This window comes from Corvus kubaryi, unplaced genomic scaffold, assembly GCF_017639235.1.
Source record: "Corvus kubaryi isolate FWS band 111438036 unplaced genomic scaffold, C.kubaryi_AGA036_p1.0 37334, whole genome shotgun sequence".
NCBI lineage: Eukaryota > Metazoa > Chordata > Aves > Passeriformes > Corvidae > Corvus > Corvus kubaryi.
The window spans coordinates 14702806-14716728 of NW_024581108.1; the positions used below are offsets into that span (position 1 = coordinate 14702806).

The window sequence follows — 13923 nt, forward strand, 5'->3', positions numbered from 1 at the left end:
GCTGGAGTGCCAGCAGATGGCAATGAAACAAAGAATTGCTCAAATCCTCCCGGTGACTGATAACCAGTTTTGTGTCACAGCTCTTGGAAATACAACATAACAAGGTTTTTTCTATTTTTTTTTTTGCTGTGTTTTATTATGAGATGTGTGTACACCCTCATGTAAAACAGTTCCTACCTGCACGAGAACTAATGAGTATTTCTGAATGATGGTACGCATTTTTAGTGTCAGAGCCTCCCAAAATTGATGATCCTGTACATTTTAACATACTGTGTAAACTATATATAACTGGAGAAGCGTAGTTAGTTTTGGGAGGGGAGATTGATGACCACCCAACTGCACAGCATTTTAGAAGTCAAGAGGATAAATCACTTCTTTTTAATTAGTCATCAAAGTACATATCTTTGCAAGGTACTGAATGATGTAAGACAAGTGTAGCTGCCAAAGTAATTTCAAGTGACTTTGGATATTGATTTTGAGTTGATTGTTTTTTTGATTGGTGTGAATGTTATCTACAGCCACTTCATTTCACCCACTAATTTCATTTAGGTACCTAAAAGTTAAAAACCTTCATTTTGTAGTATCAGTTGCTCATATCAGTTATTCAACCAAGGCTTAAAGTACAGTATGTTCTTCTCTTCAAGGGAGGGGAAACCTGCAGAAACCATGGTGGGACTTTCTGACTGACAGACTCTTACTGTAAAAAATTAATTTATTTAAAAATGATGAATGATGTGGCCCCTTTTACACATCAGTGCCAAGTCATTTTGTATAAAAAACAAGAGTTAACTTAAGAAACATGCAGTTGTTAAGGCAGATTGATTCCTATTCATATAGTGTTTTTTAAATGCTGTGGTTAGGTCCTGCTGCAGAGAAACTAAAATCTGTGATGTGACTGGGTACTCTGATTTGGAAATGTAAATCCTATTAGAATGGAAAGAATGGAGGGGAAAAGCATTTTGAATGTAAATCTCAGTAAACTGGATCAGAATGGACATAGGCCTCATTAAGGCAATAGATGCTATTCCCAAGTTTTGTCACAGGCAAGAGAGGAGGCTGCTGTGTCCCTAATTACTATTAGAACAAGATTCATGGAAATTAATTGTGTAAGAACTAATTGCTTATGGCACAACTTCTAGAAATCTGTCTCTGCTCTGTGATAATTTTTTCATGGAGCAGTCCAAAAGAGTGGAGTACTTACCACTGCAAAAGAAGAACTGAATCAGCAGAAGTTCCTGCTGATCAGTGTCAATCTGTAAGAAGTAGCTTTCCTTTTTTAAATATTGGTCCCTCAAAACCCAGTGTTAATCAAGATTTTTCAGCAGAGATAGTAAAGCTGTTTCTGTACTGTGCTGAATGATTCAAGTGTTCATCTGGAAGATTCCTGGCAATTAACGTGATTTAAGAACCTGCAAGGGTGTTTCAATACTGGGATTGTGGGAACAGAATTACATTCTCTGGAGTGAGAGTCTTCCTGCAGAGAGAACTGCTTTGGGTTTTGTATGTGCTAACAAGTTGGTATTTAGCACTGAGGAAAGTGTAACTTCAGTCAGTGGAGGGAACCTGTCTGTGAGTTTACTTGAGTGTGTTTGCTTTTGGCAAAGGATGTAAGATAATTTTCCTTGGTAATTCCTGACAGATCTTTCAGAGAAAATAATGTAACTAATTGTTGCTGGATGACGTAGAGGTGGTTGCTCTTTGAGTGCCTCATTGAAGGATGGAGCTGTTTTTGCAGCAGATTAATGAGCTACTTTCTCTTTTATTAGACTTTTTCCGTTTTGGAGAATTTTAACACAACTGCAGGAGCTGGTTTGGGTCAGAATTGTGCTTACTTACAAAGAGCCTGGAAACATAGAGAGCAAAATTGTTTGCCACCTTTTTGTTGGTTTGTTTTGGTCTGTTTTGGGGTTTTTTTTTTAAATAGTCCTGGAAATTATTCACATGATCTCTTTTGTGTAGTGCAGCAGAAGCATTTTGGTAGCGTTTGAGATTAAGAGGCCAGAATAGACAGACGCTTCAAGAAGGAGCTCAGTGTGTGTGTTACTATTTAGCTTGCTGCTTCTTCATAGAAATACTTGGCTTTATAACAGTCATATAGGAGCAGAGAGCCTGTGGAAATAGTAGTTGTTCAAAACTTAAAAGAACATTTGCAGACATACAGCTCACTAAAAAGTCCTGTTGAAGTTGAAAGGGATGTGCAGTGGTTTGGGTAGAATGCAGTTCTGCAGCAAGTCTAAAGTACCAGAATATGGAGCAAACTATGTATTTCAGAACTAGAATTTTCAATTTTCTTTTCCTAGGCAATGGAAGATTCCCAAATTCTAGTTTTTGTGTATTTTAATACTTCTGATACTCACTTGATAAAACTGCAGTCTTATTTTTGGGCTTCAGAATATATTAATTCATAAAAACGGAATATGGAAGCTAAAGTAGATAGCTCCAAATTAATCCATTTCTTAGCAGAGGGACAAAAAAGTGCTGGGAAACCTTTTTGTCTGAACAATTGGTTCAAAAACCCCTTTTTTCTCTTCAATTATTTCATCATAATGTTACTCTAGTCACAGATCAGTATTATATGACATGTTTTTGAATGATCCTGACATTTTTGTATTTTTACTTAATTCCACAAAGACCACTTCAGTGAGGTCACATGAATGTTTTAATGAAGGAAGTAACTGAAGTTGAATATTCTTGGTTTTGTGTTATTTTTCCTCAAATGTAAATTCATCCTTCCATTCAGACTAAATTATTGAAGGCTACCTCATTAAGATGATTCCTTCCTTCCCTTTACTCGTGAATCATCATTAAATTATCGCTTCATTTAAATCTCCAACATTTGGTTGCTTTTTACTTCTATGTATTTACGTGATTTAAATGTTATTACTTTCTTCCAATTTCATTTAGAAAATCAATTGCTTAAATACAATTTGAATAAATGAAGTAAAATGGCTCAAGAAAAAAATGTTAAATAAATACCTGTCTTTTTCTTAGATCAAATTTGTGCACGCTGCTGAGCCTCTGTTACTGTGGCTCTGCTAACACGAGTTTGGGCACCTGCTGATGGAAACAGGCTTTTTGTTGTCTAGGGTAAATCCTCTCCCCAGGTATCCTTGAGCTCTTCTGTGTTGTTACAGCTGCATCTGCATGAGGATGTTGGCATCCTGCCTGTTTGATGTCCCTGGAGCCTCCAGGGCTCAGAGGTGCCGCCAGCCCCTGAGTGCAGGCAGAGCTCCCCGAGCGCGTGCTGTGTGTAAGGGCTGAGTAGAGATCTTCATTCCACAGCTGATGGCTCCTGTAAGCCTGGAGCAACCTGAGCTGTGCTATTGCCTCAGGCCAGTTCTGATGCACTGTCACCACTTTTGTGAGCTGTTTCTGAAGTTTGTTTTTCACCTGTTGAAAAATAGTCACATTAATTATCTCGTTTTATGCAGAGTTATTTTGATTAGAAGAAACTGGAGCACTTTCCCAATAGTGAAAATATTCAGTACTGTTCAATATTAATGGCCTATTAAACGGGTGGTTTAGGTCTTAGTTCCATGTAAACCTGAATATGTGCAGACAAATGTACATAGTAATTCATAACAGAATCGTGTCCTATTGTTTTTAAACAAGCTCAGTATTTTAGTTTCAAACTTCAGAAAGTATAGCTATATTTTATGTTTGCAAATGTTACATTTGAGTGGAAAGAAAGTTGGAGAGGCAGCAGTTTAATGTCCAGGTAGAAACTTAAATATTTAAAGGTACAAAGCCTGTATTTTGCCTTAAGATTGTTTACTTCCCTCCACTTAAAACCTTACCCGATTATTAGTGCAATCAATTGAAAAACTTGAATTACCTCAGCAACCTCTGGATCTTTTCTGTTGTATCCATGGAATTCATTGTGCCAGGCTTGTCTTTGTTTTAGCGATAAGGGAACAGAAAGAAAATTTACTGAAATACTGTAGTAGTGAACAGCTCTTACCTGATTTTAGTAGGAGTACTTTGTGCTGAACTAAATTACAGTTGTAATATTAAATGTCAGAAAATATTTTCATGAAGAAAGTTTATACATAATAATTTGCAACAATAGGGGCCATGGGTAACTATGGGATTTCAGAAACTGAAGTGGGGAACTGTAACTTTAAAGCTAATAAAAGGTGTGAAGTGTAGTTAACTGTTTTCTAAAGGCTGTGTTAAAATGTCATGATTTCCTGAGTATGCATTAACTGTATCAAACACAGTTTGGAAAGCACATGTTACTGGGTACAGGCATGACAGTCACATCAGTGAGACTCAAGTGTCTCTGTTAAATAGACAGTCCAAATTGTCTGTGAATCTGGGGTGGCACGTCTGAGGGAACACTGACATTTTCATTCAGCTTCTGTATTCTTAGGGGAATCTGGTTTGAATTTATTTTGCAAATTACTTATTCCTTGGTTTGTTGCTACATTTCAAAAATTATTCTCATGTTCTGCTCTAAGGTGGGGCTTCTACAAAATGCTGTGTTTCTAAACTATTCCTGTCCAGCATTTGGATGGTTGAGTGAAATGTTAAAATTCTGTGGTAGTCACTTGTATTGGGGTACAAGGAAGCTGATGTTGAAGTGGGAGAGAAATTAGCTCATTTTGTTTGTGGTATTTTTAACTTTATAAACAAAGCTTGTTGGTTACAGCTATTGAGAATATGAATATAGGTTTTCCCTGAGACCATATTGTTCCAGCTACTATAGAATTTGCATTTAAAGGAAACCACTGGAGAGTTAAATATTTTTTTATGGGTTTATATAAATTCATCTACTCTTAAAATAAATTTAATATATTTTTACTAGAATTCAGTAAAAATGTTTATGAAATGGTTGAGATAAGCTATGAAATCTAGTAGATACTGGTAGATAACCATGGCTAGTGTTTAGGTGGGGGGTGTCACTTTTAAAGGCAAATGGAGTGAGATGTTTTCCTTTGTCTCTGTAGTTATCAGAGACTGTTACAGACGATTGCTGTACTCGAGGCTCAACGTACTCAAGCAGTTCAAGATCTTGAAAGTTTAGGCAGACACCAGAGAGAAGCACTGAAAGATCCTATTGGATTTGTGGAAAGACTCCAGAAGAAGGTATTTCTATGGACTTTTCCTAAGTCTTACTTGGAATTTTTTTTTTAATAACTAGTAACTCACCATCTATAGAAATTGGAGAATAGATACATATACTTGGCATAAAAATTACGAGTTTAAATCTTGTAACGGCTGAGCAAAAATACCTCTTTGCTTTCTGATTGGATCTGTAAGAAATAGGTCTCTTCAATGATTTTATCAGATATGCTTCCTTTCCTTTGTTTTTGGTACACAGAAGTGCAATTTTAAAATTTCTACTTGTAGTATCTTGAAATCTACAGGTGACTGGAATTATCAGGTGAAAAATTTCTAATCTTTCTCATTTGAGAACTGAAATGTGCTTTGAGTGAATTTGATAGGGTATGTTTAAAGAGCATGAAATGTAGTCTATATCCCAAATCCAAAATGAACACTAGAACACATAACTGAGTCACAGATGACAGAATATTGACTGATAGAGGAGAATCCATTTCTATAAGGAAACATTTTCTTTTCAAGTTTTAAAAAAATCTTGTCATAACAGGAGTACTGAAAATATGTTTTCAGCTTGAATCCTTTATCACTGCAGCATCTACCACTGGCAAACACAGTTACCTTCTAGTCTGATAGCAACTTGTATTTCAGTGAAGAATGGAGTTATGGTTCTCTTTTCCTAGTTTTGTAGACACCTAGGTCAGATGTAAGCCGCTTGGTTTCAGTAGTTGTCTTTCTGTTAAGTGTTGAGAGGAGTTAATAGCATGCATGATGTAAGAGTGTCGCATTTGGTATTCATTTTTTGGGGAAATACTAAGGACAGTTTGAAGTACTCCGGTGTATTTTTGTCCAGAAAGGACCAAAGGAATAATAGTCTTGCAGTTGACCTTTAAATAAAAAGGTGAGCTTTGCCACAGTATCGTTCCAGGCAGAACACAGCAAAATCAGTACAAAATATGCAGAGATTGCTCTGATGGGAGGAGTTGAGGTTTATCAAGTGATAAAACTGTGAATCTTTTGGATTCTTGGGTTAAGAAAGGTACAGATCCTGAGCTAACAGTATGTTTAATAAGGACAGTCAGAAACAGGTTATTGAAGTGTCAAACACCTGATTTCAGCTGTGAAATGCACCCTTTAAAGTTTTATGCTCAATAAGCCATCATTGACCGTGCCTCTGCATATTTTATATGCACTGTTGTGTATTATTCTTGAAAGATCTCACCTTCTCTTTAAAAAAACTGTGCGCTGCATGGCACTTCAAAAATTCTGGTTTTCCATTCTTCTGTCAAATAAAAAGCAGCACTGGGTTTTGTAGCATTTCAGTATTTGTAGGTTTTTGTTTGGATATAAAGTGATTGCATTAAATATTGCTTTTTACTTTTCATTCTTGTTTTTTCAGGTTGATATGGGTCTTCCATTTCCTCAGAGGGTTGTTCAGCTCCCTGAGATTGCCTGGGACCAATACACCACTAGCCTTGGAAACTTTGAGAGAGAATTCAAAAACCGGAAACGAAACAGTAGGAGAGTGAAGCTGATTTTTGACAAAGGTAAAAGAAAGTGGGCATATGTTACAAGAAAGAAATGACCAGTGGGGAAGTTTAATAATTCTTCCTTTGTGTTGCTTACAGTAGGTATACCTGCAAGACCAAAAAGTCCTTTGGATCCCAAGAAGGATGGAGAGTCTGTTTCGTACTCTGTCTTGCCTTTAAGTGATGGTCCAGAAGGCTCCACCAACAGTCGTCCACAGGTAGTTTTTCAAAAGGAAAGAAAAAAAATTACAAAATAATGATTTTTAAATTTTTTTCTTCTTTTCAGTATAGAATGTGAATATCTTAACTGTTTCTTCAAATGTTCATGTTGGTGATAGGCGACATGCCATTCCTGTACTCAAATCCCAGAACTAAACTTTGGATTAGGCAAATTTTGTTTTGAAGTCTCATGCTTTGGTTTGGTTTTGGTTTAACTTAAGTAGGAAGAGGATTCTAATCAATTATGCCAGCTATAATTTTTCTAAACACGTATTTCATTTTATTTCCTGTATTTGAGCAGATGATAAGAGGGCGACTTTGCGATGAGACCAAACCTGAAACTTTTAACCAGCTGTGGACTGTAGAGGAACAGGTAATGGGAAGCTCTTTAATTTTGTAGCTGTGGTAACATACTTGAGCATAAAAGCAAATTGTGTAATAATGTTTATAGTACTTGGGAGATCAGAGTCACATGTATTTAGATACTTGACAACTCATACCTGTACTAGGAAAAATGTATTTATTCCTTTTCACTGTTGATTTAGAAAAAGCTCGAGCAATTGCTTTTGAAGTATCCACCAGAGGAAGTAGAGTCCCGACGGTGGCAGAAGATAGCAGATGAACTGGGAAATAGAACAGCAAAGCAGGTAACATGTAAAACACTTGGAGAAGAATTCCCTTGTCTTTACTTTTTTTTTTTTTAATATCAGTAAAGAAAATTCAGTGTATTTTTGGTAATCACTTAGTCTTAAAAATGTAACAGCAGGACCTGCATTTAACCAGTGACAGTGTAACACTTACACTGGATCTCAAATACAGAATGTTAAATGTGCCCCAAAGCCCATGGCAAAGTTGCCAGACCTAGCTGTTCATGAGATTTGGACAGCACACATTTAATTCTATAGTGAACATAGTTTAGTTCTGTAGTGAACACCAGCTGTGCTCAGACTGAGTTACACTGGAGTGCTGAATTTCCTGCACCTCAGTACTGTACAATGGGCAGACATGTAAATATCACAGACAGAAGAATTAGTTCTGTACTGGGGCTGAGATCCACAAAAGGACATAGATGAGGAGACACCAAGTATTTTTGCATCTAACTTGTTGGAATTTTTCCCCCGAAATAAATTTTCTCCGTTTTGACCAGAAGTAAAAAATGCTGATGTTCTGTGTTTACAGTATTTTAATTTCTTTTATTTCAGTTGGTGCTTTCAGATAAAAGTATGATTAAGTACTTCAGTATACAGGATTAGCTCATTTCTGATCATACCTATATTTCTCCATAATTTCTCAAAAATAGGCATGCTTGCTTATGTCATTAATGGAGACCTACTTCCTGTATGCTAACTGTGGATAACATAGCTGGCATTGTTAAGAATGAGTTTAGCTGCAGCAGGAAGCAAACTACTAAAGTTCTTTCTATCACAATTTTTGCAAGATTTTCTGTGTATGTTTAAAGAAGGGTAATTTTTTTCTCTGAAAACTGTCAGAGCATCTGGAAATAGTACAAATGCAGCGCTGCAAGATAGGTACCAGTTAGAGTAGTTGTCACAGAGTAGAATCTAGAGGATTTTTCTCCTAATGTTCTTAATCAATGTAGTAATCCTGGCAAAACTTTGGAGTGAAGACCAGTTACATTTCATTTGACATTGAGTTGTTGCATCTTGGTTTTTTCCAGGTTGCCAGTAGAGTGCAAAAATATTTTATTAAACTGACTAAAGCTGGTATTCCAGTTCCAGGAAGAACTCCAAACTTATATTTATATTCCAAAAAGGTGAGACTGTTTTACAGATTTCTGTCTTTCTGTTTCATTTATGTGCAAGTTGAGTCAGAATCATTAATACTTTTAATAAAGTTACTTGATGCAGTAATGTTCTTTTGTCAGTAGCATTATGGAGTGAATTAGATGTTATTCTGGTTTCACACTGACAACTCTTGGGGACATGAAGTGTTCAGATTGCAGGCTGAACTAACAGGGTAGAATGATGGTCTTGGGGTACTTCTTCCTCATTTGTAAGTTTATTATAGCTGATCAGGAAGTGGTAATGAAAACCCTGTTGAAGAGGATAAGGCCTATAATTCATATTGTACAGTAATGTTCTAATTAATAAAACCATAGAAAATTATGTATAACTGAGCCTGCTGAATTAGCTCAAGCATAGGCTTAAGACTGAAATGTCCATTAAAATGTAGTGCTGTTTCTGATCTTGGATGAGAAAAAAATATGGTCCCAAAAATCTTAATTTGCAAGAGAAAAGACTAAATTTCTATGCAGATCAGTCACATATTTTGATTTAAATAATCTATAAGGTGCTCTTGGGTACTAATAAGGGCCATAGGTAGTAGAAGAGGGCAGTCTCAGATTTCATGGGGGTTTTATTTGTTGGGTTTGGGGTTTTTTTATTTCCACAGTATTTATAAAACTTCTTCAAAACCCCTTTACAGTGGCATTTTGTGGAGTAACATTACTGGTTTACATCCAGGTGTCTGTGATGTTTTCTGATAAAGAATAGAGTAAACTTTATATTGATTATACAAAAAGGCAGACTTGCAGATTCAGTTCTTTGAAAGGTTGGAAACAAAAGTTGCTGTCCATGGTTTGATACAAAGGTATACCACAGTTCCTGTGTAATGATTTAAAGTGTTACACACCCTTAGTTGTCTCCTGGTATTCTCTGAAGTTATGCAAACAATAAGTGGTTGTATTGGAGGCTTTCCAGTTTGCCATCCATCATGGTAATATCATTTTACTTTCACCAGGATTTTAATCTACTATTGTGCTCTATAAACAGAGGCAGGGAAGGTGCAGACGTGACTCTATCTGCCTCTTTGTCTATTGGAAAAGTGCTTTCTGGCAGAAGAACAAAAAAATCAGCTGGAAACATTGATACCTTAAATGCTGTGGAGATTCATCTGTCAGAATTCCAAATTACTTACACAGTTGGGGCTAATTTCTGTAGTATGATAATATGGTGTGGCTGATTTCAAGAGGCACTGAAAATTTAGTTCTGAAAATTATAGTTCTTTGAGTTCTTTATGCCAGTGTACCTTGGTTTAAATGACCTTGGTCACACCTTTTGTTGTTTCCTGTTAATTGTGTTTGGAAAGACCATCATTACAGAATGTGTGCAATGCTGCCAGGCAGCAGATCACTGGATTTGATAAACAGTGGGAGTACTTAATCAGTTGATGTGGGACATTTTAACTGTATTTTTCACTCATTTGAACAGTGACCCCACTGTGGACAAACCCAGTATAACCAAGACTGAAACATATTTTCTATAAAATTCTTAACATTCTCATACTGCAGCAGTAATGGTCCCATCATACAGATTTTTCTTAGGCTTCTATCTAGAACGTATCTAATACTTACATCAGTTTTTGCAGTGTGACTCACATCCTTATTGCAAGGTCATAAGAGTAAGGTCGTTGTGCCCTGGTTTGTATTAAGCAGCATCCATGTGTTCTATTTGTATCCTGTGTAAGAAATACAGCAGATGAAAAAATCAAACCAATAGTATATGTGGAGAAATGGAGCTCTCAGTCTGCTAACAGAGCACAGATTGACAGCACCATACCAGGTTAGTTGCTCCCAGGTCTCCAGTGCAGATAACAGCAGAAAGGAATTGCATGGGCTATTGGAAGCCTGGGTCGTGCTTGTGCTGTGCTTGTCCTAATTTTGGCATGGAGTGTACATGTACACTGTAACTGCAGTGTGTCTGCTTTATTACCAGTAACAGAAGTATGAAAACTGGATGCTAATACTTTAAGCACGTACCTATGGGAAAATAAGACACATAGATATATTTAATGTAAAGATTTGTGTCAAAAGGGACGCTTCACAAGAACACACATTTCTCTATGGGGATTGTCCAAGATGCTTTTTTAAAATGGTTACTGGAGAGGTGAGAAGCCTGTTCAGTTCTTGAACATCTTGTTGAAGTTACCTTGTATGTCTACTCATATGACATAGGTCTCTTCTAACAAATGATGCAGGAAATTAAGCAGGATGTATCAGTTTATTTTCTTGCATAACCATTACCTACTGCTGGTGAAAGTAAAACTGGATCTGAGATTTAGGAGCTCTAGTATTCAGTTCTTCAGTTATGGCTTATCATTTTCCATTTAATCCTTATATAATATCATTAGTGCACCTGCTTTTAAGCTTAATCTAGAGATATATTTCCCACAGGGAAAATGATCTTTAACTATCTGCTTTTAAGTAGTATTTTATTTCATTCTTCACCAGAAGAAGAGAATTCAAATCCTCAGTTCACTTTGTAGGTCGCAACACTGTTATGCATGGCAGTGCTGCTGTATAAGCATAGGCACAGTTTTCCTTTCCTGACTCCAGATCTCATATTGAATGCAGATCTGTTTTCTGTTAACAGAAAATGTAAATCACTGTGTCAGCTCAAGCTGAAATACCACCTATGCATGGAAGTATTTTAGAGAGGTTTGAAGTCCTAAGGGAAACCATAAAAGCACCAAAACACAGGTAGCTGGTGATCATAAGGCAGAAAGTGGAAAATTTCAACACAGTGGGTATAGTGCATCAGTCTTAGAAGAAATTCTTTTCTTTTTTGTGCTGTAGTAGTTCTGCAGATCAGAAGTACCACCTTCCAGTTGTTACTACAGACTTCATCTCTTCCCTAAGACTGAACAGAGCTAATCGCAGTTCCTTGTGGTACTTCTGTCTGCATCGATGCATACCATCTAAATAATTTGTGTCATCTGTGCCTTTACTTTTTAAACTGCACAACTATAGAATGATGCTACATGCCTCTTTAGAGATTGAATCCCTCTTTAGAGATAAAGGGTTGTACTATAATATTACAGGTTTGTAACTGATACAGGAACCTTTTGGGATAAAAACTCTTGCTAAAAAAGGAGAAAGTACTAACTATTCCAAGTATTCCTTTTGCTTTAGCTGTATGAGCAGCTAGGCACAGTGCAAAACAATCCTCTCTTTTATGATTGTTAGGAAAAACACTTTTCATGCTTACGTTTTTGGTTCACACTCTTGAGTTATTTTAAAGCTGAGGAATGTAAGTTTTGACATTAAATGTCAAAATGCTGGTCTGGAAAGTAGCTAAGTAAGGGGTTGAGTCAGTTTCATTCACCCCAAATTATTCCTTTTGATATTTAATATTCTTGCACTGGGGACTAAGTAATACAGGCTGAGTGCCTTTTAAAACTGGCATGCTTTCTTACCCTCAGACACCATTAAAGTTGGAAGTTTCTAGATGTGCACTAATGGAGTAATTTATTTCACCTAATGTGTTTTAGGTTTCTTTTTCATGCAGTGGCAACAAAAAAGAACCTTCAGAGAGCAGTTCTTTCTTAGAATTCTCTTTTTGGTGCGATGAATTGCTTTCTCTCTCCTGCACCAGGACAGTAGGTCTAGACTCAGATTTTTTTCTAAGCCACAAATACAGGAAGTTGATGATGAGTGTTGAGCATGGATCTTTTGGCTCTTGGACCTGTGCAAAATTACTTCCTTGCTGAGTGTCACACACCATGGGAAGTTTTTCAATATTTTTGCTCTCTGGTCCTCTGTCTTCAAAATTGTAACAGCCTTACTTTCTGTTTTACTCTTGCTGTCAGTCCCACCTGTTTAGAGAGTAGGGGCTTTATGGTAAGGGCTCTTCCTTGCTGCATTTTTACCAAAGTATTGCACTGTTCATTTGATTCCCCCTGTTACGAAAGAGAAGAACTCCAGCTGTGGGAGGCTATGATACAGAGATATAAGTAAAAGTAATTGGAAATATGATAGATTATTTAATGTAAAAGAACAAATTCCAGGCAAGGTTTTATCAATGAAAATTTTTTAAATAATAGCCAAGGAATGTTTTTAAAAATATACCATTTTTTCACTGTAGTCATCAAGTAGACGGCAACATCCTTTAAATAAACATCTTTTCAAACCTTCAACTTTCATGACATCTCATGAACCTCCAGTTTATATGGATGAAGATGATGACAGATGCAGTTTTCACAGCCATATGGATACTGCAGCAGAAGAGGAAGTATCGGTATGTAATTTAAATCAAGGAGAGAATGTCTTGCTTGCTGTCACTTTGACCTTGTTTAGTGTTTAGAGGATTAGGCATCTTCACCATAAAATACCATCAAGTAAGTATTAAATTGTAATAAGATTCATGAGCCATTTTGAATTATAAATACATCATTAATATAACAGCCTCCAACAGCAAAAAATTCAGACCAAATCAGGAAGGAAGTCTGTAAGTCATGAACAGTCTTGTCCTGAAATAGCTCGAAGAAGTTTTAGTTGCATATTTTTTTAAAATGATCTGGCATGAGAGAGGTTTGAAAATCTTGTAAATTATATAGTTGGAATTCTGGTTAAAGATGTGTTTTAGAAAGGTTACATAGAGCCCTGGTAAAATTCAAATGCTATTGGCATCACTGCTTTTTTTTATCTTTTACTGGCTGAATTAATTATGGATTTTGTAAAATCCACTTCAAAGTGTGAACTAAGAGACTGAATTGTCAATCAACAAGCATATTTATGTATTCTTAGAGGCAAATTCTAGTAGACATCCTAACCCAGTGAATTGCTACATCATGGTGTGTGCTACTTTCCAAATTTAACCCATGCAGTAATACAGCAAGAATTTAGACATATGTCGTTCCCATTTCCATATAGAATCAAAGAGGGACTATATCCTACTGCTTGGGAGCTGGGCAAGTTTCACAGCTGGTGTGAATCACTGTGGTTTTCCTGTGCTTAGACTGAAGAACCTGACTTGTTAATTCTATTTTTTTTTTGTGAGCCTAGTGACATCTTGTGTGTGAAAAGCTTGTTGCATAACACAAGTATTGAGGCCACCCACTATAAGTCCATTCATTTTCTTTACTGACTTTTTTTACCTGCACTGCATAGCCTTCCTTAATTATTAAATTTACTTATCTATTTCCCAGTCTTAAATTCTGTCTTCACTCATATTCTGTATTCTCTCTCTCTCTGATGATCTTTCAGCTCACCCACAGACATTCCTGATAACTTTGCATATTCCAATAAGAGTCTTAAAAGGTGTGGAAAGCAAAATGCATATTAGAAGAGATGCAATGCAGCTGGTTTTGAGCTAAC

The 13923-nt window shown here is 36.4% G+C and overlaps 1 protein-coding gene across 3 annotated transcripts in view; it reads left to right on the plus strand.

The window, feature by feature from the left end:
• The window catches only part of ZZZ3 (zinc finger ZZ-type containing 3), a 56618-nt gene that overhangs the window by 36429 nt on the left and 6266 nt on the right, over positions 1 to 13923 (plus strand). For 2 of the 3 annotated variants that reach the window (XM_042030431.1, XM_042030432.1), the window contains exons 4-10: positions 4950 to 5088; positions 6461 to 6608; positions 6690 to 6808; positions 7111 to 7182; positions 7355 to 7456; positions 8488 to 8583; positions 12692 to 12844. In XM_042030431.1, coding sequence (XP_041886365.1) covers positions 4950 to 5088; positions 6461 to 6608; positions 6690 to 6808; positions 7111 to 7182; positions 7355 to 7456; positions 8488 to 8583; positions 12692 to 12844 — 829 coding nt within the window. The remainder of the gene's footprint in view (positions 1 to 4949; positions 5089 to 6460; positions 6609 to 6689; positions 6809 to 7110; positions 7183 to 7354; positions 7457 to 8487; positions 8584 to 12691; positions 12845 to 13923) is intronic. The other variant, XM_042030434.1, reaches the window with a different exon arrangement.